At 44.1% G+C, this 22,169-nt stretch overlaps 1 protein-coding gene across 1 annotated transcript; it reads right to left on the bottom strand.

The window, feature by feature from the left end:
* TMC2 (transmembrane channel-like 2) lies at positions 1–21,885 on the bottom strand. The gene is made up of 20 exons (XM_010076394.1): positions 21,840–21,885; positions 21,476–21,523; positions 19,341–19,674; positions 18,741–18,893; positions 17,037–17,127; positions 16,258–16,339; positions 15,789–15,895; positions 13,980–14,078; positions 12,171–12,313; positions 10,758–10,905; positions 10,144–10,332; positions 8,438–8,617; positions 7,813–7,965; positions 7,434–7,562; positions 6,415–6,482; positions 5,490–5,729; positions 3,743–3,868; positions 1,620–1,698; positions 948–1,065; positions 1–254 (listed from the first exon to the last, which is right to left on the bottom strand). Exons 1-20 carry the CDS (start codon positions 21,883–21,885, stop codon positions 1–3), a joined length of 2,787 nt encoding a protein of 928 aa, XP_010074696.1.
* Between the last annotated feature and the right edge of the window lie 284 nt (positions 21,886–22,169).

Genomic DNA, 22,169 nt, shown 5'->3' with positions numbered 1-22,169 from the left:
TTATCGAGCAGCAAGTGGGTAGCGTGGCTGTCCTCTCCCCCTTCCAGGGAATGGTCCCACTGGGTACCCCCTTGGCCCGGGGTGGCCAAGGTAAGGTGGCCGGACCCCCAGTGTTGGTGGCTGTGTCACAAACACGTGTGGTGGTGGGGTGAATGCTGCTCCTCTCCCGCCAGTCATGGGGCTGCCATCCAGGGCTGCTGCTCTGCCTTGTCTCCCAACAGGGCTGGATTTGGTAGGAGATTCTGCTTTCTTATCTAGGAAAAAAAGATGATGAATGTTATTTTCTTTAGAGCAACCACTGCCTTTCTTCCTCTTCCCCAGTGGCTGATGTTCCTTCAACATGCAATAACCCAAGTGTCTGGGGATTTATAAGACATGATGGTCCTACCAACCATGCTGGTACACCTCTAGCCTTGTGGTGGTCACGGGGAATTGCTGATTTTAGCCTTTATTTTCACTGCACCTGCAATGCTGCAGGGACTCCTTCCATTGAACTGAGTGCCATGGGTCTGTTCTGGGGGGAATCTGTATCGCCTTGGTCTGAACTTTCCAGCTTATCTGAGCCTCTCCAATAAACAGTCTATCGAAATGCGAGAGGGTTATGGTGGCACTCATCTGCTTTTCTTGGCTGCATCGAGATAAAAATCAACATCTTTCATGTATGTTGCATTGTTTCTCCCAAATAAGAGCTGGGATATGAATCATAATTTTGGATTCCAGTTCCCACACTGTGATAAACCTACACGAGACATAATACCATCTAAAAACATGCCCTTCCTGGGTGTCCAGGACTTACAGAAGTGAGTGGACAAAATCTGTGCTAGTTATACTCATTCAATCCCTTGCAAAAGGGTATTGCTCCAGTTTTTCTCAATCCTTCCCAGTCTTTTTTTGTGAGCAAAAGGAGTCCTTTCAGGAGGGTTGAGGGGAGATTGTTTAGTTCTTACCTTCTTGTTTGGGGTGTGTTTCAGTCTTTGTACTTGATGTGAATAAATCCTCCAGATCTTGCAGCATGGGGTTAGTGCTGGCTTTGTTGTTTCTCTTGTTTTTCTCCTCTTCACGTTGCTGCATCAATAGAAACCATTGAATTTAGTTTGAAACTGCAGATGTAACCTGTGAAATGGTGGCCTGGTGGCACGGGTGACCTGGCTAAGTGTTTGTTGCATGGCAGAGAAAGACACCAGCCTCCTTTGTAAAGTGCTTTGAGAATTACTGATAAAAAAATGTTATTGCCACGTTGTTATTTATGGCTCTTTGCTCTTCAGCTCGTACAAAACCTGGCTGGGGTTTTGATGGGCTTATCATTGTCCGCAGGGAATCTCAGGCTCCAAACCATTACTTGAACTTCGAGATAACTTATTTTTGTAGGTGGAAAGTGCAGTTTATGGGAAAACTCACTGCAGTTTTGATGTATGAAATAACAGCCTATTATGGGATGTGACCACTCTGCAGTTAGTGATTAGATGCCATCAGAGAGAACTGAACAAGCATAAAACACGTCTTCCCCTTTTGTCTCTAACGTGTTTGGAAGTAAAGAGCAGTTTAAAAGCATACGTTGCACATCAAACTTGAAGCACATGGTATTTCAAAGATGGTTTTTTTGCCAGACGAACACTTACTATTTGCATTTTCTTCTTCAGCTCTGCGTTGGCGCGCTGGTACGCTTCAGACACGGCGTTTAGGTAATAGATGGCGAGGCTACGAAAACAAATGTGGTGCTGTAGTGATAGGGTCAAGGGAGAGAGAAAACTTCGCAGGGAGGGAGCATCTGATTTTTGTCTACCTCCTAATACTTAGTTTTCCCACCAGCTGTCTCCAAACTGCCTTTAGAGGCTTAGAAACAATTGAGTCTGCCTCATGGCACACTCAGCTAAGATGGGCTGAGCCGGTCCAGTAGCTCAGTTCTGCTCAAACAGAAGCAAAATAACCATCCTGCCCTCCTGCCTCCACCTTGGCTCTGCTTCCTTTGCACCAGCCTTGGCTCTTGAGTCTTCCCTTGGTGGAGAGCCCGTTCAACTCAACACACAGATGGAAACCAACCCAACTGATAAAACACATGGCTTTCTGCTGCGGCTCAAAAAAAAAAAAAAACCAAAACAGGCACCAGGGAATTTTGAAAAAAACTAGGGAACAAGGAAAATGGTGGCAGGCAACAATCCTCAACGTAGAGTCCACCTTCCTCCTTGTCTGGGACCGGATCCTGGCAAGGGGCCGTGGCAAGCGAGCAGAGATGGAGACCAAAGGTGAGCAGCAGCCAGGATGGAACAGAGCCACTGGCTTTTGTCTCCATCCCTTCTTCTGCAAAAAAGGGCACACCAAAACCAGGGAAAAAATGAGTCAAGCTGGAGGGAACAGAAAGGTGAATGGGACTGGGGAGGGTGTGCTGGCAGCCAGCTGTTGGCACATGGGGAGCCGAGTGTTTTAAAACATGCCCGAGCATCTGTGGCTGTCTCACCAGCGTGGCCACCCTCCAGCCAGTGATATTTGGATTGTTCTGAAATGTCTCCTCCTGCTTTTGCAGGGTGCTTTCATTCTTCTAAACAATAAACATAATCTGCTCGGTGACTCTGAGCCGTTCCCAGGAAAAGCACCAGCTATTCAGCTCACCACTATGAGTTTGGGTTTTTTTTTTTTAAATAAAGTAGAAAATTATTTTAAAAAAAAGGTTTCCTGACAGTTCATAACCTTCTCAAAGGCCCCACAGGCAGTGTGTGTGGGTGGGAAAGGAGGATGTTTTAGGTGATGTGGACACTGGGTATCTCTCAGTCTGTAGAGGGAATTAGAGCAGAGACCAAACAGTGTCTCAAGGAGAGATGGATGGATGGGGAGGCTGTGGTGTGAGAATAGCCCAGACTGGGAAGGGATAATGAAAGATGTAATTAAATATGCTTGACTGGACTGGGGATGTAGCATCAGACGTTTTGTCTCCTTTGTGTACCTGATCTGAGCAGGATCTCTCTGCACGAATTAAAGCATCTGATCATCTTTATTTAGATTAAAATGAGTAAGTAGTTCAAGGTAGGCAGAGGGATGACAGGTCATTTTCAGTGTAATTGGGATTTTTCTCGGGCTGTTGGATAAGAAACTCTGTAACATGGGAACTTGCATTTGATTTAATTTCATGGCGTTGTCTTCAGTGTAACCTATTCTGAATGAAGGATCCCAGTGCCCAGAACTGCTGCAGTCCTAGTGCTGCTGAAGGTGCTAGAGATGAAGTGTAGTTTTGAAGCTGAAATGATCAGACAGCACTGAAGCAAATTCCAGATGCATTATGTCAAAAAAAGGGGAAAAGGGGGGGGGGGGGGGGGCAATTCCAAACCAAACCGACACATCTTCACATTTTTGGCATGTGTAATTTTTGCATGCCCTGGCTTGGCAGTGCTGTAAATACCACCAGCTGTGACAGAAATTGCTTCTCTGCAAGGCACCAGGCTGAGAATGTCCATTTATTTCCTCTTGGCTACTGAAAGTTTGTCATACAGAAGCTGGGATGACTTTGATATCCACGAGGCCTCTGTCAGCAATGTGTTTCATCTATGAGGCTGTGTTTCATTGGGTCAGAAAAGTAAATTTTGGGAAACTGGGTTGGGCAAGAGTATGGGGGGTAGGGAGCATGTCTCTGCCCTTGTCCGGGCGGTTATCCCAGCAGAAGCTGTACGCAGATCTCATTAACATCCCCACAATTTTTTTCTGACCTCCTCCCCCCCCCAGCCAGGCACGTGGTATTTTAAGGAAAACTTACACCATGAGCAGAATTGCAGGTATGATCAGTCCTGGATTTGCCACATAGCTGAAGATCTTGGCAACAAAAAGCGGGAAATCAAGCTCAATGGTCTCTTGAATGACATCATACATCCTTTTCTTTCCACTGGAAAGACAAACGGCCAGTTAGGGAGTGTAGTATTTCCTGGAGGGACAAAATAGCCCCTAATTTAATGATTCTTAACTAGCATGTCTCCTCTCTCTTTCTGTGAGCATCAGCTTGCTGTTGGCCACCAAGGATTTTGACAAAAAAAGTCTACTGGAGTGACTTCATTTTAAATTCTCTATTGGTCCATCCATTCCCCACACACCCCCTGTTTATTATAAGAATGATCTTTGCTAGACCATCTTGCTCCTGGAGATAATAGATTTATTTCCGTATGTGGCTTCTTTATGAGTTGTATTTACTCCTCTGAAATGTATAAAAACCTACGGATTGCAGTAACTGTACATTTCTGATCAATATCTTGTTAAATGTGGCCTTTTCATTGTAGAGATGACTTTCCATATGCAAATTCCATCTTTCTGAAATAATGAGCCAACTTGAAGAGCTGCTAAGTAATGACATAAATAGCAAGCTGTGATTATTGCTCAATAGGAAACTCAGTGAAAGAGTAATTTCAAACTGGATTGATAAAACAGTTGAGAGTATTCTGTATGAAAGTAGAACAAATCTGTAAAAGGCTAGGTTATGTAACTGATCTTCTCTCCCCAGCATCTCTGGGTCTTTACGTTCAACCCTGTGAGTGCTATTTCTCATCTTTAGGCTTGCTCCTTCCTGGATCTTGAAAGATTCTGCTCGGGAAGGTGTTGGACTCTGTCCTAAGGATGAGATTCAATAAAGCCAGACTTGGCTAAACAGTATCCCAACTTCATCAACTGCCTTGAGCCCAGCAGAGCTGAACTTTCAGTTGAGCTCAGAGGTGTGTCAAGGGTCTGAGTCAGGCTGAGTGGTTTTTGAAGGGTTGATTTGGAACTGAAATAGCTCTTTCACGTTGCAGATTAGTCATCTCCACATGATAGCATGCCTGCAACAAGTTCCTTGTCAGATCTTCTGACATTGTTCGTTGACGCCTGTCCTTGTTATAGAACAGAGGGAATTTTGGTCTCTTGCCTTCTCCCACGGGTCTCTTAGCTTCCTATTGTCATTCTCCATTAGCAAGTGGATAACCTAAACCGGTGCATCTACAGGAACAATTTGTTCCAAGCTGGCTCCTTGCTGAGTCAGACTTGGTGGGCTCCGGAAATGGCATTGCTCAGCCAAATCAGACTTTATTGGCATGTTGATCTAGTCCACTGAACGCTCTGTGCAGCACTGATTCTGTCCTGATTTTAAATTATTGTTTTCTTTAAGCTGCAACTCTTTATGCTCAGACCCATCCATTTCCTGCTATTTCCCAGCAAAATTCAACACATAAAATACATCTTGTGCTATGGGTGTTCTTGGCTCTGTGGAAGGTCTTAGAAGGAGGCTTTGGACCCCTGTGTTGCTCCCACAATATTCCTGAAAGCCTTAGGGGTGCTCCCATTGCTTTTTATTTCACTGGGGGCTGTACCCTGCTGCCCTCATTGCCCACAGCTGGATGTGGCCCATCACCTCACATTGCTCAGGATTTAAGCAGATGGAGCATTCCACCATCTCTGCTGGAGTCCAAGCCTTCTAACCTCATGAAAATAATCCCACCTATCAGAGCAGGAAACGGTCAGTTTTGGTGTTTTGCTGGTACCTGAAGGGTCCGCAGTCGAAGGAAGGAGGCAGGGACATGATGGTGTAAGCCACGGGCAGGAGGCTGAGGAACAGGATCAACAGCAAAAGTCCCATGTAAAAATTGTTAGACTTGGACGCTTTGAAGACTCGTTCGTGAGGGACATTGCTGCTCATGACAGCCCAGCACTGAAAATACATGGAGGTTAATAAGCGCAGCACATTTATACCCACGAGCCCTGGGGCATAAAAGGATCCCATCCTGAAAAGGAAAGAAGAAGGACAAGTGCTATTTTTTTTGACAGGCTGGAAGGTTTTTTTTATTTTCAGAAGAAGGGAAAAAAAAAAAAACAAACTGTGTTCATGTGGTGGCAAGTTTGCTCACCAATAACGTCTGAGCAGGCTGGGTGAGGGTGTATAACCATACATTGAGGACAAGTGAGGTCTCAGACCCCTCAGTGATTGCAAAGAAAGATTTTTTGGTTTGTGACAAAAATCACATGGGAATCTTGGGAAATGTCAGATGAGTGTAACCAGCAGGAAGAGACTCAACCTTCAGTTTGCAGAGATGTTGTAGGAAGGGAATGGGCAAAATTTATCAATCTGTGGCAAAAGAAACTCGCGCCCAGAGGAGCCCCCAAAACCCTTTCTGATCTCTTCCCCCAGCACATGGACCGTCTTAATATATTTTTACCACTGAAAAAAAATGAAAGTGAGAGCAGTGCAGGGTTTGCAAGACTCTGCTGCACTTAATGCTATTGTTGCTCCTCTTGGAGAAGTGAGCTGGCATTTTTAAATTTCCACTTTTATAGACAAGCCCAGAAAGCCAAACAATCAGAGAAACCAAAACCCAAAGATTATTCTAGCTGCCTTGGAAGCTTTCTAACTCCACTGGCAGGATTTTCTAAATAGTGAGAAAAAAAAAAGAAAAAAAGGAAATATCTTACCAAATCATTCCCTGGTTGAAGACCAAACCCAAAACGTTTCCGCTGATATCAAACTCGGCATAGGAAGGCTGCATGGGAAAAGAAAAGAGAGTATGTTGTTGCTAGAGGTACCTGCTCTGGTTTGCTGCTGGGTGTAAGGATGCTGATTTAAAGCTGGGATGAAGGGATTGCTGGGAGGGCTCCTGCTGCACGTGTGCTGCTTGAATGGCCGGCAGCAGCATGGGAAAAGCAAAATCGGAGCTCCTGTGCTGTGGGTGCTGCTTCTCTCTTGGTTTGCTGAAAATTGGAAAAATATATGGAGATGCTTAGAGTGGCTCTGAGTTTACATCTTCTCCCCGCTCGTACAAAGCCAGCTGTGAGAATAAGAGCTGTGGCACGGGACGAGGTTTTACACTCCAGCTGGTCCATCTGGCTGTGAGCGTACAGTTCTACCTTGTCAAAATATTGGATGTTTGAGCGATAATGATGAGCTGGAGAGCAAACGCTATGTCAGATACATCTATCCATGTCCTCAGGTCTTGCAGCAGAACAGAAACAGAGGGCAAAGGGGGAGAAATATGAGGGAATATATGACCTGAGGAGTATCTGGTGGCATTTTGCTCTCTACTAGCCAGTAGTTAAAATACTTCTTTATATGGAGCAACCTGTCTGATATTGATGCTAATGGTAGTAAGTCCAGAACAGGCTGCTCTCATCTATTGACAGTATTTGTCATGTTATAAATTATTATTGTGGTAGATTTGCCGATGATGAACATGCTGTTTCTTCTACATATATCCACTTTTGTGCACACAAAACTCAGATGACTTTTGGCAGCTTAAACTATGTGTAAAGTTTTTTCTTTTACATTTTCTTGAAGGAAAAAAAAAATGTTCACTGCAATGCAGAAAACATGATTCTAAGAAATTACAGGTGATGCCTTTATACATTTGGAATGGCCTGCACCATATCTCTGTTTTTCACCCAATTTGTATGAACTAAATTACTTCTGTCTTCTCGGCTATAAGGCATTGACTCACAAATCCAGCCTCAAGGTCCCAGCACCAACAGTAATTCACAAATCTGACGAAGCAAGCTCGGATGAAATCTCCTACCAGGATGGTTATGTAGGTCACCAGGATATCGGACACAGTGAGCCTTACAAACTCCTGCAATTTAAAAAAAAAAAAAAAAGAAAAAGAATTATTTAGCTCCTATAATTTCAGTAGCGCATTCGGGACTGTATTTTTTTTATTAAGCCACTTGTCTTTAGATGACAGTAACCTTCAGAAAGGCATGCCAGGAGCAAACTCCCTGCCTGTTTGCAGAGACTGGGGAGTGCCCAAGCTTAACCTCTGTACTTGGGAACCATGAGGTCCGTTATGGCCATTAGCCATTACTACATAATTAATTTCTTACAATGCCGACGGTGGTCTCCCAGCAGGGTCCCCTGGGCACGTCTGCGGGGTCAAGGGGAGGTGGGGTGGCAGTGCTGCCGTTCCCCATGGATGAGTTGTGGTGGCCCAGCAGTGTCCAGCGCGTGATGTTCTTCACCACGTCCTCTTCAGCCAGCTGCAACGAAGAGACACCCCCAGCCAAAAATGTCAGGAAATGGAGACCCCAGAGGATGTGTTTGGAGAGACCCTCCTCACTTTCTTCATCATTTTTCAGGGCAGAGCAAACCGCCCTGATTCCTCCAGTTCTTCTCAGCTTAAAACAGAGTTATTTTTTCCTGCGGATCAGTCAGACATTTATCCTTTGCCGTAGTTATCTGCCTGCAACAGGCTGCCAGGATAATGTGAAATAGGGGAGGGCAGCGGAAAAGGATTATAAATTATAATGTCAGGGTCTGTGTTAACAGAAATTGCAAACAGTGTCAGATGGAGGAAAAAAAAATCAAATTATCCTAATGTGCCATGGTTATAGGAGACAATAACCACTCTCTTCAGGGAGGGGGAAACTGCCTGCTGTGAAGGGGATGGGCCGTGCTGCCCCTCAGCTCTGGATGATGCTAGTGATCATGGTTTTTCATCTGAGCTCTTACTTTTTCATTGACATCATCCATCAAGGCCAACAGGAAGGTGTAGAGGTTCCCAAGGAAGAGTGCGAAGATCCTCCCCAGCTGCCACTTCAGCCCGATGCGCGGATGGTAATTTTCCAGTGCCGCGATGGTTTCGAACAGCGGAGGGCAAAACATGCCCAGCAAGGACATCACAATTTCAACCTGCCACATGGGGAAAACGAGATTACCATTAACAGCAACAGCGACTATTTTTTTCTTTCTATTTTTTTTTCTTCTTATCTTTCCTTTGAGTGGAGCGTCGTCTGCCAGCAACTGGTTGGAGCTTTCTGAAGGATTGATAAAGGGGAGGAAGCCAAAGCAAGCTCAGCACCTGGCTTTGCTTAGCGTGCATGCAGCACGGCGGCAGACCTCAGGGCTGGGCTGCATGGCTTGCTCTCGCAGGAGCGCTTTAGCTGTTATCTCAAAGGGCCAAGCTCTGAAGAGTTTGTTCCCTGTCAATCCAGGCTTATTAATATTTAGGTTCCTCAAGTCCCTGGTAGTACTGCTTGCATCAGCTCCAAGGTTCTTATTTTAGTTTGGGAGGAAGCACAAGACTTGACTTGTGCGCATAAAGATAATTAGTCAATGCTAATGTTTATTTTCCGTGTTCAGCACCTTTGCTTTTGCAATAGGTAATTACAGATTTGAATGGAAGCACATCAAGGACTCGGTTTTGCAGCTCAAGAAAATATGTCCCAGCGGTAATTTTTTTCCTCTATATGGTGTGAGACGCTAAGTTGTGCTGTGGTCAATGGGGTCATTGGCAAGCCAGCGTTAGATCAGGCATGACTTGCAGGCTTTGTCTTTTTTTACAGCCCTACAGTGCCCATCTGTACAGCCACTGGCAGGCTCTGACTCACAGCTCTCCTTTTTGTGCTTTTTTTTCCAGGAGAGGGAACAGTACCCAGAACTGTGCATATTCAGGTCTCTAGTTATCATTAGAAAAGTGGCAGACATTAGACTTTTTTTTTTTTTTTAAATAGTATTTTTTTTTCTTTTGGAAAAATTCACTGAAGTAAATCAAAGCTTTTTGTGAAAAAGAGCTGTCTTGCTAATGTTTTCTGGGAGAATTATGGAAAGGCATGGCTTTGAATGTAATTTGGCTTTGAGATATAAATACATGATAATATAGAATACAATGAAATTAAGCCTTTCCATAAGTTGATTTTTTTTTTAAATTTTATTAAGACCTTCAGGATTTGAACTTCACGTTCCAAAATCAGACACAGAAAAAATTTGACAACTGAAAATTTTCTTCAGGTTGTAAAATCTTTTTCTTGTTATTCAAGATGGCTGATAAAGATCTGAGTTCAGCTTTATGTCTGATCATGGACAATTCTAACACCCCAAGAACTTTTTAGCACAACAGAGTTTGTAAGCATCAATACACAATTCTAGGTGGATGCTTTAGAAAATGGTCATGGAAGTGCTGAAGGTCCATTGGCTTTTATTGTGATTTATTCTAAGAGTATTTCTCTCTCTTTGCAGGAGTTATTAATTTGCCCTGGAAACTCTTAGGGAGACTCATGTGCTTCCTGGCTAAAACAAGTGTGAAGGTAGTGAGGGACTTCTGGGCCCTGGTGGGGAATTGCTCTGCCTTGGATGTTGTACTCAAGCTGTGGCAATGATTATGCTGGTCTCCAAGACGAGTTAGCACAGTAGAAAAAATGGAAGCAAAGTTTCCTTACCTCATTTCTTTCGTACCACCCAACATTTTGCATTTTGGAAAAGGTCTGGGAGCGTTTCACCACAAAATAAATGAGGTAGCCACTCCCACACAGGCAGCATATGATGAGGACATTGGCCAAAACTCTCAGGAACCTCCTTAGGTGGATGTTCTCATCCTTGTTGCTTTCTTGCTCATCCACGATAGACTCCTGAAAAAAACAGGGGTGCTTAGAGGATTGGAGGGATTAGCTTGCAGCACGGAGCCTAGGGCAACATCAGATAGTTTTCCACCCTGTGAAATGCAATCCCATGCTATTCTGGCTATATTGATCTTGATGATTTGTGTTAAATTCAGACTAAGCTTCATACAGGCATCCCAGCTTGGCAGAAAGACATCAAGTGGCAAACAGCCTGCCATGTCCCAGGGGAATGTGGTGGGGGAATCACGCTCTGAAGTAAACCAAATTTTTTTTCAAATCCTAAAAAGGTTGTTGGGGTGACCCATGATTCAGCGCCATACCCTGTTTGTGCAGAGAGATGTTGTGCATGTACCCAAATTTCCCCTTAAACCTCAGCCATGGTGGGTGCTGGGAGCATCCCCAGAAGCAGACGGAGAAACACCAGTCAGGGTTACCTTGAAGCTGGTGGTGATGGATGCAAACTTGTTGTCTGCTGTCTCTGGATTGCCAATGAGGTAGTCCCAGCTGGTGAACATTTTCCAGCTGAAAATGAAGTTGTCATCGTCCCCATCTGCTGTACTTTCGTTGGCATTGCGTGCCATCCTGTACAAAGACACGTGGTGGCAAGGTCAGGGAGCGTTCCACAGAGCCACCACATGTGAAGGAAGAAATGTTTTCCTGTGAGGGTGGTGAGGCAGTGGCCCAGGTTGCCCAGAGAAGCTGTGGATGCCCCATCCCTGGAGGTGTTCAAGGCCAGGCTGGATGAGGCTTTGAGCAACCTGGGCTAGTGGGAGGTGTCCCTGCCCGTGGCAAGGGGGTGGAACTAGATGATCTCTAAGGTCCCTCCCACCCAAATTATTCTATGATTCTATGTCCTTCGGCTTTGCAAGGCAGCGCCAGTGGCTTGTGATTGCAGGTGGATAAGGAAGGAGTGGGGTCACTGTTCTTGGGCTTTGGGTGTGACTGTCTATCCCCTGCACAATGCTGGAGCCGAAGAGCTTGCAGCAAGCCATCCAGGGAGAGAAAAGAGGATTATTCTCGTTAATCAGCATAGCAGCAGATACGGCTTCTGCTGTTCCCTCTCTATTATTTGATCCCTGAAATCCTTCTGTAACTCCCACTAGAGTTCCTAGCACCAGTCCCTCAAGGAAGGCGAGACAACAGATGCTCCAAATTCATGGCAAATGTACAGCAAATCCCTGTGTCCCACCCCAGCCAGAGGCTCGAGAGACTTTTTCTGCTGCACAGCAATAGGGCTTGTTTCAATAACCATACAAATCCATGGGCTTATTCTTTCTTGCAAAGGAAGGTTAACTTTTGCATGGCGTGGCCTCTAGGGAGAGACAGAGGGTTTTATTTTTGGCTTTGCAGTGACCATCTCAGAAGCCAGAGGTGCCTCAGCTGCATCCTCAATGCCCTGGGGATGCTGCGGGGACCTTACCAGTGCCAGGGGACAGTGCACTGCTTTAAAACTCCACTCACTGGTTTGGGGATGCATCAAAAGCAGCCTGGTAGCATTTGGCTTTTCTGTACCTCTTGCACCATCTGTGTGACTCACATTGGCTTTCAGGAAATTTTTTTTTTGCAATGAAAGGATGGGAAAAGGAGGTTTTGAAATTTTCTGTAAGTAAAATCCACCTTCATGTACAAAACCCACCTGTTTGATAGCCCTGTAGTAGTGTTGGAGGAAGGGTTAAAGCAGTCCAGAGAGGAGGAGGAAGGAGAGGGCTGGAGAAAGAGGTGGGAGGGTTCAAAGCAGTGCATGTGAGCACATGGGCTGAGCTGGGAGCTGTGCCCATGGAGGAGAACCCAGATGCCAGACACATCTGGGTGAATTTTGCCAAGATGGCAACACCAGCTGTACTTACGATCTTATAACAACCATCAGGCTGTAGCCAAAGACGCTGATCCCAACCATGAAATACGCCATTGGTAGTCTGTATTTTAACCAGCCTATGGTCCGCTGGTTGTTGTAGTAACCATAAAAGAGTGCCGAGTATTTGATGTAGCCCTGGAGGAAAAGCAAAAAACAAACCTTTGTGTGAGCTGTGCGGCTTTTTGTCTTCAGGAAAGAGGTTTCTGGTGAAAACTGAAGATTGAAAACAAGGAAAATCAACTTGTAAAAATTTTTAGTGTCTCATTCTCAGCCTTTTTCTACCCTGTCACCTTTGAGAGCCATCCTCCTAAGAGCTTATCCTCCTCAGAGAGGGAAGAAGAGGGAGACCACATCAGAGATACTGGATGAAAAATAAAATGTAGTTTTTAGCCATCGCTCTTTCTTCCCTCCCAGAAAAGCCTCCTTGTTGCTCTTTGTGGCTGTAGCTCACCTGCTTCTCTAAGACAGAATCAAATGCTCAGATGTTGTAGAAATGCTGTAGCAAAGGGCTTTCCCACCATGATATGAAACTTTTCCTTTCAGCTGGGAGGCAGCTGAGGCTCGGTACCCTGCAGATTTAGTTCCTTTTACTGGCTACCACCTGCAGAGCAAATACAACTAAACTCTAAAATCAAAGCATTGCTTTCCTGTGGAAAGCAGAGCTCAGACACAATATCAACTATGTTGGCTCACGTAGATCTATTTTTTGCTTTACAAACTGTTGGGCACTCACCAAGTGTGCAGATCTCCTGATCTGCATCAGCAGTGTCTCCCTGTTTTTCTGTCATATCTCATCTGCTTCTCTCTTTTTTGCCTATTGTCTTTCAGCTCAGAAGTTAAGAGTAGTTAATCAGTCTGGCTGTGTGGAGCAAGCTCCCCTCTCATCAAGCCTTTGGAAAGACCAAAAGGTTGTGGCTCAGGGCCATGTGCAGTTGAGTCTTGAAAATCTCCAAGGATGGAGATCCCACAGCCTTTCCGGGGCTCTCTTCCAGTGCTTGGGCACCTTCATTTCATCAATTAGACTAAGGTCCCCCAAAGTGCTAGGTTTTTCATTCCTAACCTAATATAAAACTTTTGGTATCCCTGGGTGCCACATCAGCTGCATGTTTGCCCTGCAGAAAGTGCGGTGCTGCAGGTACAGGATGGCTTTGCAGGTGTTGTGTGCTGGGGAGGGGGAATGAAAAAAGCCTTGTAAAATATAAAGATGATGTTCCTGAAAAGCACTAGTGGAGTTTTTTGTGGTTTTGTTTTTTTTTTTTTTTCTCTCATGTTGCAATCCCAAACCTTTGTCTTTTTGATTCATCAGATGGTGGGGACTGAAAAATGAGTTTCTCTGCTCACATCATCCAATATGTTCTTTAAACTCCATTAGTGAGACATGGTGTGTGGTGTCCAAGTGAGATTTATTCCCTTCTACTCCCCTAGAAATCCATGATGTGACCTCCTTGCTGCCAAAGCATACATTTCCCTGGCTCCTCTCTCTCAAAATGTATTTTTCGGGATCACGGTATTGACTCTTCATTTTGCGCCTGCTCTGAAATATGTTTCCCCGTTGCACCTCTCCTGTGGATCATGCTGGAACAAACATCTATTCATTTCCAAAGGGCAAGCCTCTGTGAAGGGCTTCATTTGACATCTGGGTGCAGAGGGTCTGGGTGAACGCCATTTCCCCATAGCTGGAGATCATTTCTCAAGCTTGCCTGATTGCTCCCTGGTGTCAAGCAGCAAGGGACTGGGTAGGGAATAGGGACCCGCACAGCAGAGGGGTTCAGAGGGTTATGATTAATGCTCCTATACTTACCTCAAAATCCCAAAGAACTGAAAAATCCATGGCTGTTGCTTGTTCAGCCCGAGGTACAGTTTTTCTTGGCATGCTCCCGTATGGCATTCCCATCAGGATCTGGTAGAACGTTAATAACAGTGATGCGTTTATAGTATAAGCCACTGTACAGTTTTTAGCAGGTTTTTTTCTTAGTAAGTCACTTTTGGTTTTTCCTTTTGGTTATATATATATTTTATTTCTAAATACCAGAACAGCAAGTTTAAAATATTTAGAATTGACTTCACCCAAATAACCAGAGGAGTTCCCTTTCCCTGGTAACCTCCCCTGCACAGAAAGTATTTTGCCAAGGAACTGTATTCCTCAATGAACAGCTCCAGTTTAAATGTCCTTAGTTTAGCAAAAAGTTCTTTGCTTGAACTTCATGGGTCTAATACCATAAAGGGATTAGCTTTATCTATTCATGCAGGAATCCTCCTCTGAGAGAAGTCAAGAGCACTGGGGCGAGCTGGTGGTATGTTTTGTATTATATAGTCTTGAATTGAAAAATTATCTCAAGGTGAGGTGAAGGGCAGTAAGGTTTGGGCAAAAAAGCATATGACAAAATGACACGAAGAACAGTTTTCATGGCACAGGCTCTCCTGCAGCAAATCCAGCAGCTCTTGAAGTCCGCATAGAGAATGTCAAGGGCTATGGAGAGTTAATAATATATCTACAAGCAGACTTCAACTGGTGCCCATACCAAAATATCTCATTAGCATTCATAGCCTAGGAAGATCCTAGCACATCAATTTTCACTTATTTTTCTAGGGCTATCTAATTAACTTCAAAATTGTTTATGATTAAATGTTTATTGACCAGCGACTCTCCATATCGTACCAGCTCAGTAGGCAATGAGTAATAGTACGCATCCTTTAAAGACAAAAGCTGTTTAGTCTTCTACCATGTGCACAGTTCCTAACAAAATACATTTGTATTGTTCAGTGCTAATGGTTATGTCTCTTCGTCCTGGGAGGAAACAGAGCTTTTACTTTCAATAGCGTGAGCAGCCACATTAAGGAGAGCAAAAGCAAGGTCCTCAGGAGAGACTCTGTACTGCATTTTGGCTCTGTAAAAATCTGCATTGAACAGAACAGATGTCCCTGTCTGCAGGCTGCACAGCCTTTAAAGACTGCACTGAGTAATTTAGCCTGAGCTGTAATGGCTACATTAAAAAAATTCTTCAATAAACAATCGTATAAAGTTGGCTATGAGATCCTTTTCCTTCTCCAAGAATAGCAAGAAAGAGAAAAAACTGAAAATAAAACTCTTCCTTGTGAATCATCTGAATTAGAAGTATAGAAAAGGGATATTTCCCAAACAAGTGTTGGTTGGTAAATGCTGGGAAATTGTTTGTTCCTTCCCTCAACGGGGCTGCTGCCCTAGGGCCGTGCCCCTCGGAGGACCCTAAATGGGGGGGTTTCCTTAATCACTTTCAGAGCACAGGCCATTTCTTAGGCTTTTATGGACCTGAGCTTGTACCTAGGATTCATAGTTCATGTTTTTCACTTCAGTCAAAATGTCAAATTATCCCTAAGTTAGGTTTTTGAGCTCCTGTTTCTAGCTGTTGGATGGGCAGGGTCCTTGATAGCATTTCAGGTTTCCTGATTTCAATCCAACTTTTGCTCCTGTGTCAGTAACAGCCTTGTAAGTTCGTTCTTTGTAAATAATCATCCTCATCCATTTAATTTTTCTAAAGCACCACCTGTTATAAGGCACTCGTTTGTGATATCAACCTCATGTTCACATTAAGCGATGGGCAAGATATTACTGAAAGAGTTAAGCACTTACCTCTGGGATTATAACCAGTCCAAATATCAACCCAAAAAGGACAAGATTCACTCCATACATCCACCGCAGAAAGATGAAGTAGGAAGCAACTGAGGAGCCAAAGTGACCTTGAGTGACAAGACACGTGGTGGTTAGGAGTTTGGGAGGGTTATGCTGTTCTCAGCAAGACCTGGACTCCTTTACCTTCGGGTCTCCCCCAGCGTGTTGCCCAAGACCCTCCTGACAGTCCCCACTGCTGATGGAGATGTCAAAGCCTGGTGATGCTCAGGGTCCATGTTTGGCACTGGTGCGCAGGGCGAGTGGAGACTGGGGACCAGGGAGGGGGAGAATGGCAGGGGGGTTGGAACTTGATGATCTTTAAGGTCCTTTCCAACCCAAACCATTCTATGATTCTATGGTTGTTTGGAGGAAGGCAAAGCTGTCTTCCAAAATGTTTCACTGCTACCACACCAAGCAAACTTCCACTTACTCTCCACTTCTTTTATCTTCATCTCCCAGGGGATGCACTGGGTTTTAAAATTGTCAAAGTCTCTCTTAAATTTCACCCATTTCTGAAACAAGACAACATGGCTGTGAGCAGAGTTGTGCTATGAGTTTACCATATTAAATAGAGGTGGAAAATTCAGACCTAGCTCTGAACTGAATGAATTGATGTAGAACTAACTCCGTTTAAAACAAAATTTAATTTGATAAAACACTGAGCTTGAATCTTTCCTCATCACACCAATGGTTCAACTCCCATTGATTTCATCATCTCAGGCCTGGCTCCATTTTTCACTTCTCAATATAATCTCCATGGCAACACACAATTGTATTACCAACTTCAGTCTTAAAACATAGCCATCATCCTCTTTCTTGTCTCGTTAATGGGGAAGAGGGAATTTCACAGGGGTCCATGGGGCAGTGCAAGACTATGGCATGACCTCTCTGTCCTCTTTAGGGGTACCTTGTCTCACAAATCAAGGTTTTGGAGATTGCAACTAGAAAAACTAATTTTATGCTGCTCCTCCAAACCTTCCCTTGCTTCAGGGAAGGTAGCAATGAGATTCAGGTAGGGGGAACTTCCCCTTGTCCTTTCTGTAATCACCACGGATTTGAAGCTGGTCAGTATTTTTTTTTTTTTAATGCAGGCAGGAAGTTTTATTCTGGTGTCTCTTTTGTCGAATGTGGGTTAACAAACTGTACCAAAAATGGGCTGAATCCTAACCAGATACCCAAGCTTTGCCCTGACGTCATTGCAGTGCTTACCTTTGCCATCATCATCTTGTACGCATATAACTTTTTGCCCTTCCCTTTTCCCAGCGCTCCTTCGAACTTCTCTACAAAAGCTTGTGCTTCCCTAATTGGAAAATAAACACTGGTAAAGAAAAAATGGACATTTTCTAGTGAAACAAACCCAAAGAGGATGCAGAATTTCCCTCCATGAACACACCTCCCTGGATGAATATCAGAGATGTAAAATTGGCCCAGCGAGATAATCTCAGTGCCAGAGAAATGAGCATACGCTGGTCAGGAGTAAAATCAAGCTGCGAACTGAAATTAGTTTTAGAATAGGTTTCTAAAGGAAAGTACAGAGAAAAGAGCCTAGGTAGATGCTGTTAGAGTGTGCTGAGTTTGTCAATAAGATTATATCACATATTGTTGTTGCTGATACAGCATGGAAGAGATTAAATGTAAGGAGTCAGGAGGTCCTTTGCCATCCCAAGCCTGTGGGGAAGATGGCCTTCTACTTGGTAAAAATAATTGGCTAGTTCGATTCACAACCTTAGGAAAACCACCTGTGACTTTATTTGCAAACCTAAAGTGAGATTTCTAAGTCTTGAATATATTGTTTCCCTCTCTTTGTGTTTCTCGTTCTTCATCTGTGCAACGGGGCTAAATCTTTTCTTGTCTCAGGGTTGAGTTTGTGCAGTCAAAATAACGAATGAATGGGCAGCACTCCGAGAGCCCTTCTGGAGACCCCTGGGCAAGCAATGATATGATTTTGTTTAGGTTCGTTAGCAGGTGGTAATGATTGCCACAGCTCAGGGATAAGATGAAAGGATGGAGGTACGTTATCAAACATGATCCTAGGTAGACTTTTAGCTGGAATCCTGCACAAAAGGGAAAATATGTCAGAAATAATACTGCTTTGCCTTTTTTTTTTCCCTTGCAGAATTTTGGACTTTGAGGGTCATAAGATTGTATTTGTAATGAGCTCAAGCTTAGAGCATGCCCATGAGATAGAAAAGCTGCTTTAACACAGTTTCCCTGTCTAGATCTTTACTGAGATTTTTAGAAATAATTGGCCGTGTTCAAGGCTTCTGATTTGAATGGAAGACGCAGCAGGTCTTGGCCTTCACGGTGTAAAAGAGAGAAGCAAAGACACATGGTGACCACCAGCCTTCCCAGCCTGGTCACTGCAGCTCTGGGCAGAGATGGAGGGCGGACATCACCACTTCCCATTGCCCTGCACTGGGGGGTCTCTGCAGCTGCCTGTGTTCCCACATTCAGCGTGGGCTTGGAGGCAATACTATCTTTTCTCTGTAAACCTCTGCAAACAATACAGCATTTTTTTCCCAAGCAACACCGTCTCAGGAAGCATGAAGTAACACGGCACTTTGCCGCTCTGATTTCTGCCCGACGATGGGCATGAATAAGCAAACCAGGGCACGGAGTTTGCTTTAACAAGTAGTCTGACAGCAGGGAGTCGTTTGGTTTTAAATACAAGGGTAGAATGACCCGGCCGTGGGTATCAGTTGAACAGATTTGCACCTCATCCGTTCTTTGGTTACAGAGGCTGAAAATCAAATTCCACATTTTAATTCTGATTATTTAAGCCCAGATAGGCTGGCCAGGCTTTGCCAGTTGTTTTCTCTGAAACTGGGGTGTTGCAGCAGCAAAAGTGCAATTTCTAGGAAAGACAAAGTCAACGAAGACCCCAGGGGTGAGGGTTCCTGGTGTGATGTGTACCTGAGCACCGAGAGCTTCTTCACCATCCTCCAGGGCTTGTTCCTCATAGTGGAAATCAGTTTTTTCTTTTGTTCCACCTGCTCCATCAGCATCACGAGCTCTTCCTCCGACAGTGACTCCTCGTCAGATGAGTTGGAAGAAGCAGATGAAGTGCTGGGAAAGACACAAAATGATTATCCAGCCAGGATAACCAAGAGGCAGCTGCATTGCACCGTAACTCACCTGACACTGTGCTTTGCATGATGCTTCAGCTACAGAAGCATTGCCTAAGGCTACAGCTGGCTCTGGGAAAAAAATATTGTCATGCCTTCAGAGGGAAATGGAAGATTTGGGCAGAAGCAGAAGGTTGGGAGAAGCAAGATATGGAAGAGGGAGAGACTTGAAAATATGTGAGATCCATTTTAGCCTTTGAGAACTGAGAAACAAGAATGACAGCAGACCTTGGACACAGTTTGGCATTTTACACTACTGTTTTCCACCGTTCTGTCTCTTTTGGGAGAGCAGTAACTTATTTGCAGTCTGTTGTTTTTGCAGTTCTGACCTGTATGCCACAAGCTCATGGCATGTTGATCCTGCTGTACTCAGGGATTGTTTAATTACCTGTTTTTCCTGTCTTTCTTCTGCTTGTCCTCCCCCTCCTTTCCTTTCTTGTTTGTTTTCTTTTCATTGTTTTCTGACTCCTTTTGATCTTTGGTAGGAGCCTTTTGGCCCCTCTCTCTCTGCCGTCTTCCTTCCTCTCCTGCCTTTTTCCCATCGCTGATTTTCTTTTGGTGGTTTTTTTCCCTAGAAGCTCCCTTTTGTTGGCTACAACTCTCTTCCTCTCTGCTCTCATCTTCTTCGTTGTCTTTCTCCTGCTTTTTCCTTTCAAGCCTGCTTGCTCTGCCAGTTTCCCTGAGAGGCCGTTTCTTCAGTGTCTTGTTCTTTACTTCATCTTCTGCAAGAGATAAAAAACAAGTACTTTGGGAAACACCTAGCTTTCCGTGCTGGCAAAGTAAAGATTCACCAGAAAAGCACAGGCAGCCAGGATGCTTGACGCAAACCCTCACTAAGTCAATGAGCAGATGCTCATTGACCTTGGTGGGCTTTGCATTATCCCCCATCCAAGAACCACATTTGTTTTTCAAGGCTAGGGACGGAGTCTTCTGTTTATATGGAGAAAAGGTACAGCTTAGGCAGCACCAGGTTTTGTTTCTCTAAGTTTCCTATAGGAAGGTCAGAAAAGAAAAAAAAAAAACCAACCAACATCATTTTTGATGCTCGTTTCATTCTTATTGTCATTTCAAGCTAAAAAACTCAATTGTTCCAAAGTCAGAAGTGCTTCCAGTTTGAAGGATGGAAATAGAGCATGATTTAATTGCAGAATACTATGGACAGGGAAAAAAAAACCATTAAAAATACTCTGAACCCCTCCACCCCTTTTACCACCAAGCACATTAAAAATAACAGTAAGTTTTCGAGAGTCTTTTGGCTTCTGATTTTCCAGAATTTCTGGCTGATGAAAATAAAGTGTTCAAACGAACAAACAAAAAAATAATTTTTTAATTTTGGCGTTGATTTTTTTCCCCCCAGGGTTAGAGAAATTGTGATGGAAGAGGGAAATTGTATGGGAATGGGATCCAGAATTAAAAATGATCAGCCTAAAAGGGAAAAGGGAAGGAAAATAGAAGCTAAAATAATTTGAGTATTTGCATTTCTGTTGTGGTGAAAAGTTAGAAATTAATAACAATTAAATAGTTTTTTCTTGCTAGTAGTAAAAAATTAGCAGGTGGTGATTGTTACACTTGTCACCGGGAATGACAAGAAGCTTTCAACTAATTTCTCCCAAGCTGTTAGGCAGGTTTCAGTTACTATGTAATGGTCCATCTCCACTAAATTTCAGTTAGTGATCTCGGTCAAAGGACCACCTACCTTCTTTCAGAAAATGCTGATATTTTGCAGCCAACTATCACGGTTTTCATTTGCACGATATCAAATATTAGGTTAAATGTGGGGCATGCATTTGTTACTTTAATCTTATTTCCTTATTTGCCTGTGTGGGAAAGGTGGGAATGATTAAAGAAATAAATCCCAGTCACTTGCTAATTACTTTCTCATATCTTATGTATCGTACAGGTATGGTTGCGAAGCATTTTTGCAGTAGTGGCTACATTCATATCACCTGTCCAGTGCTGTGATGAACTTACCTCTCAGCTAACTCTCTTTATTTACTATTATAAACCTATCCCCTAGCTATTTCTCTTTAGTTACTACACATACAGGTTTAAAGCTGGTTTTAATTCTGCCACTGGCTCTTCCTGATTTTCCTAACAGCCGTTAGCCTATCTGCAGTCCATTTTCTTTTTTTTTCTTCTTGTGGATGTGATTAATCAAGATCCTGGTGTGTTATGGTCTAAGCAAGCATCACAGGGAGGGCAAGCAGGACCCCGGCATGGTGCAAAGCAGTCCCAGCCCTGCACAGGGTGATGCTTTACTGGGATGCCTGGTTTACTAGGGATGGCTGCCAAAGGATGGGGCTCCCACAGCCTCCTGTTCTAGGATGAAAGGGGACAGACTGCTTAAGGATGGTGTTCTGCATATCACTATTCTAAATCAAGCCTCAAGGGAAAAATCTGCTTGCTTACAAGTAGCTCATGAAATGGTTCCTGTTGTAGAGCAAGGCACAACCCAGAGAGAAAAAGAGCAGGTATCACCTCGTGTATTTCAAACAAGAATGCATTCTTTAATCTCTACATTACCTTCACTCTCCGTGTCACTTTCGACTTGTCCATCAATCTCTATTCCGGCTGCAAGACAAAGAACAAAGAGTAATTGCATTTGTTGCTGGGATTTACACGCGCGAGGCTTTACACAGCTAGTCATTGAGTGCCAGCTGAGCTGGGCAGAACACCACTTATCGATTATACATTATATTCTTTTCCTACAGTGACGCTCTTAATATTTACTTGAGTTTGGCAAATTGACAGAAGTTGCCTGCGTGAGCAAACAGAAACTGCATGATCTTTGAGAGATGCAAAACAATGTGCTTGAAAAGTCATGAGACATTTCCTCAAGTATTTTTCAGCAGCATCCAAACTGAAATGATCTCATAGCAATACCAACCATCTTCCATGATGACCTGCAAAGCACATTTCTTTTTCTTCCCCATGACAGCCTCCGGGTTTTTGCACAGACGCCGTAGTTGCCGTTCTGTGCCCGCACACCCCAGTCATATACGGGTTCCTCTCTCCTCCAGCGCCCATGTGCTTGTCCCCTTGGCACTCCAGACAGACGGGCACATCCAGCCCCCAGTGACCTCCTGCTCGCGAGCCATGCAGGCAGGGGAGGGCCGGGACACGGGCTCTGCCTCAGCCCACCCAAACCCTTTCCCTTCTGTTCCCTTCTCCTTGTGAAAAAAAAAAAAAAAAAAAAAGCAGCCGTCGGCATTACATT

Source organism: Pterocles gutturalis, unplaced genomic scaffold, assembly GCF_000699245.1.
Source record: "Pterocles gutturalis isolate BGI_N339 unplaced genomic scaffold, ASM69924v1 scaffold27713, whole genome shotgun sequence".
Taxonomy (NCBI): Eukaryota; Metazoa; Chordata; class Aves; order Pterocliformes; family Pteroclidae; genus Pterocles; species Pterocles gutturalis.
Note: the sequence above shows the minus strand (reverse complement) of the source record. Positions and strands in the feature narration are given on the sequence as shown.

Excerpts from the sequence above, each read along its gene's own strand:
- TMC2 (XM_010076394.1), bottom strand. The coding sequence starts at position 21,885 with ATGGGGAAGAAAAAGAAATGTGCTTTGCAGGTCATCATGGAAGATG. Across the intron at positions 17,128-18,740 it reads AAGAAGCTCTCGGTGCTCAG|GGAAGCACAAGCTTTTGTAG; the intron begins GTACACATCACA and ends TTTTCCAATTAG. Across the intron at positions 1,699-3,742 it reads CCTGCAATTCTGCTCATGGT|CCTCGCCATCTATTACCTAA; the intron begins GTAAGTTTTCCT and ends TTGTTTTCGTAG.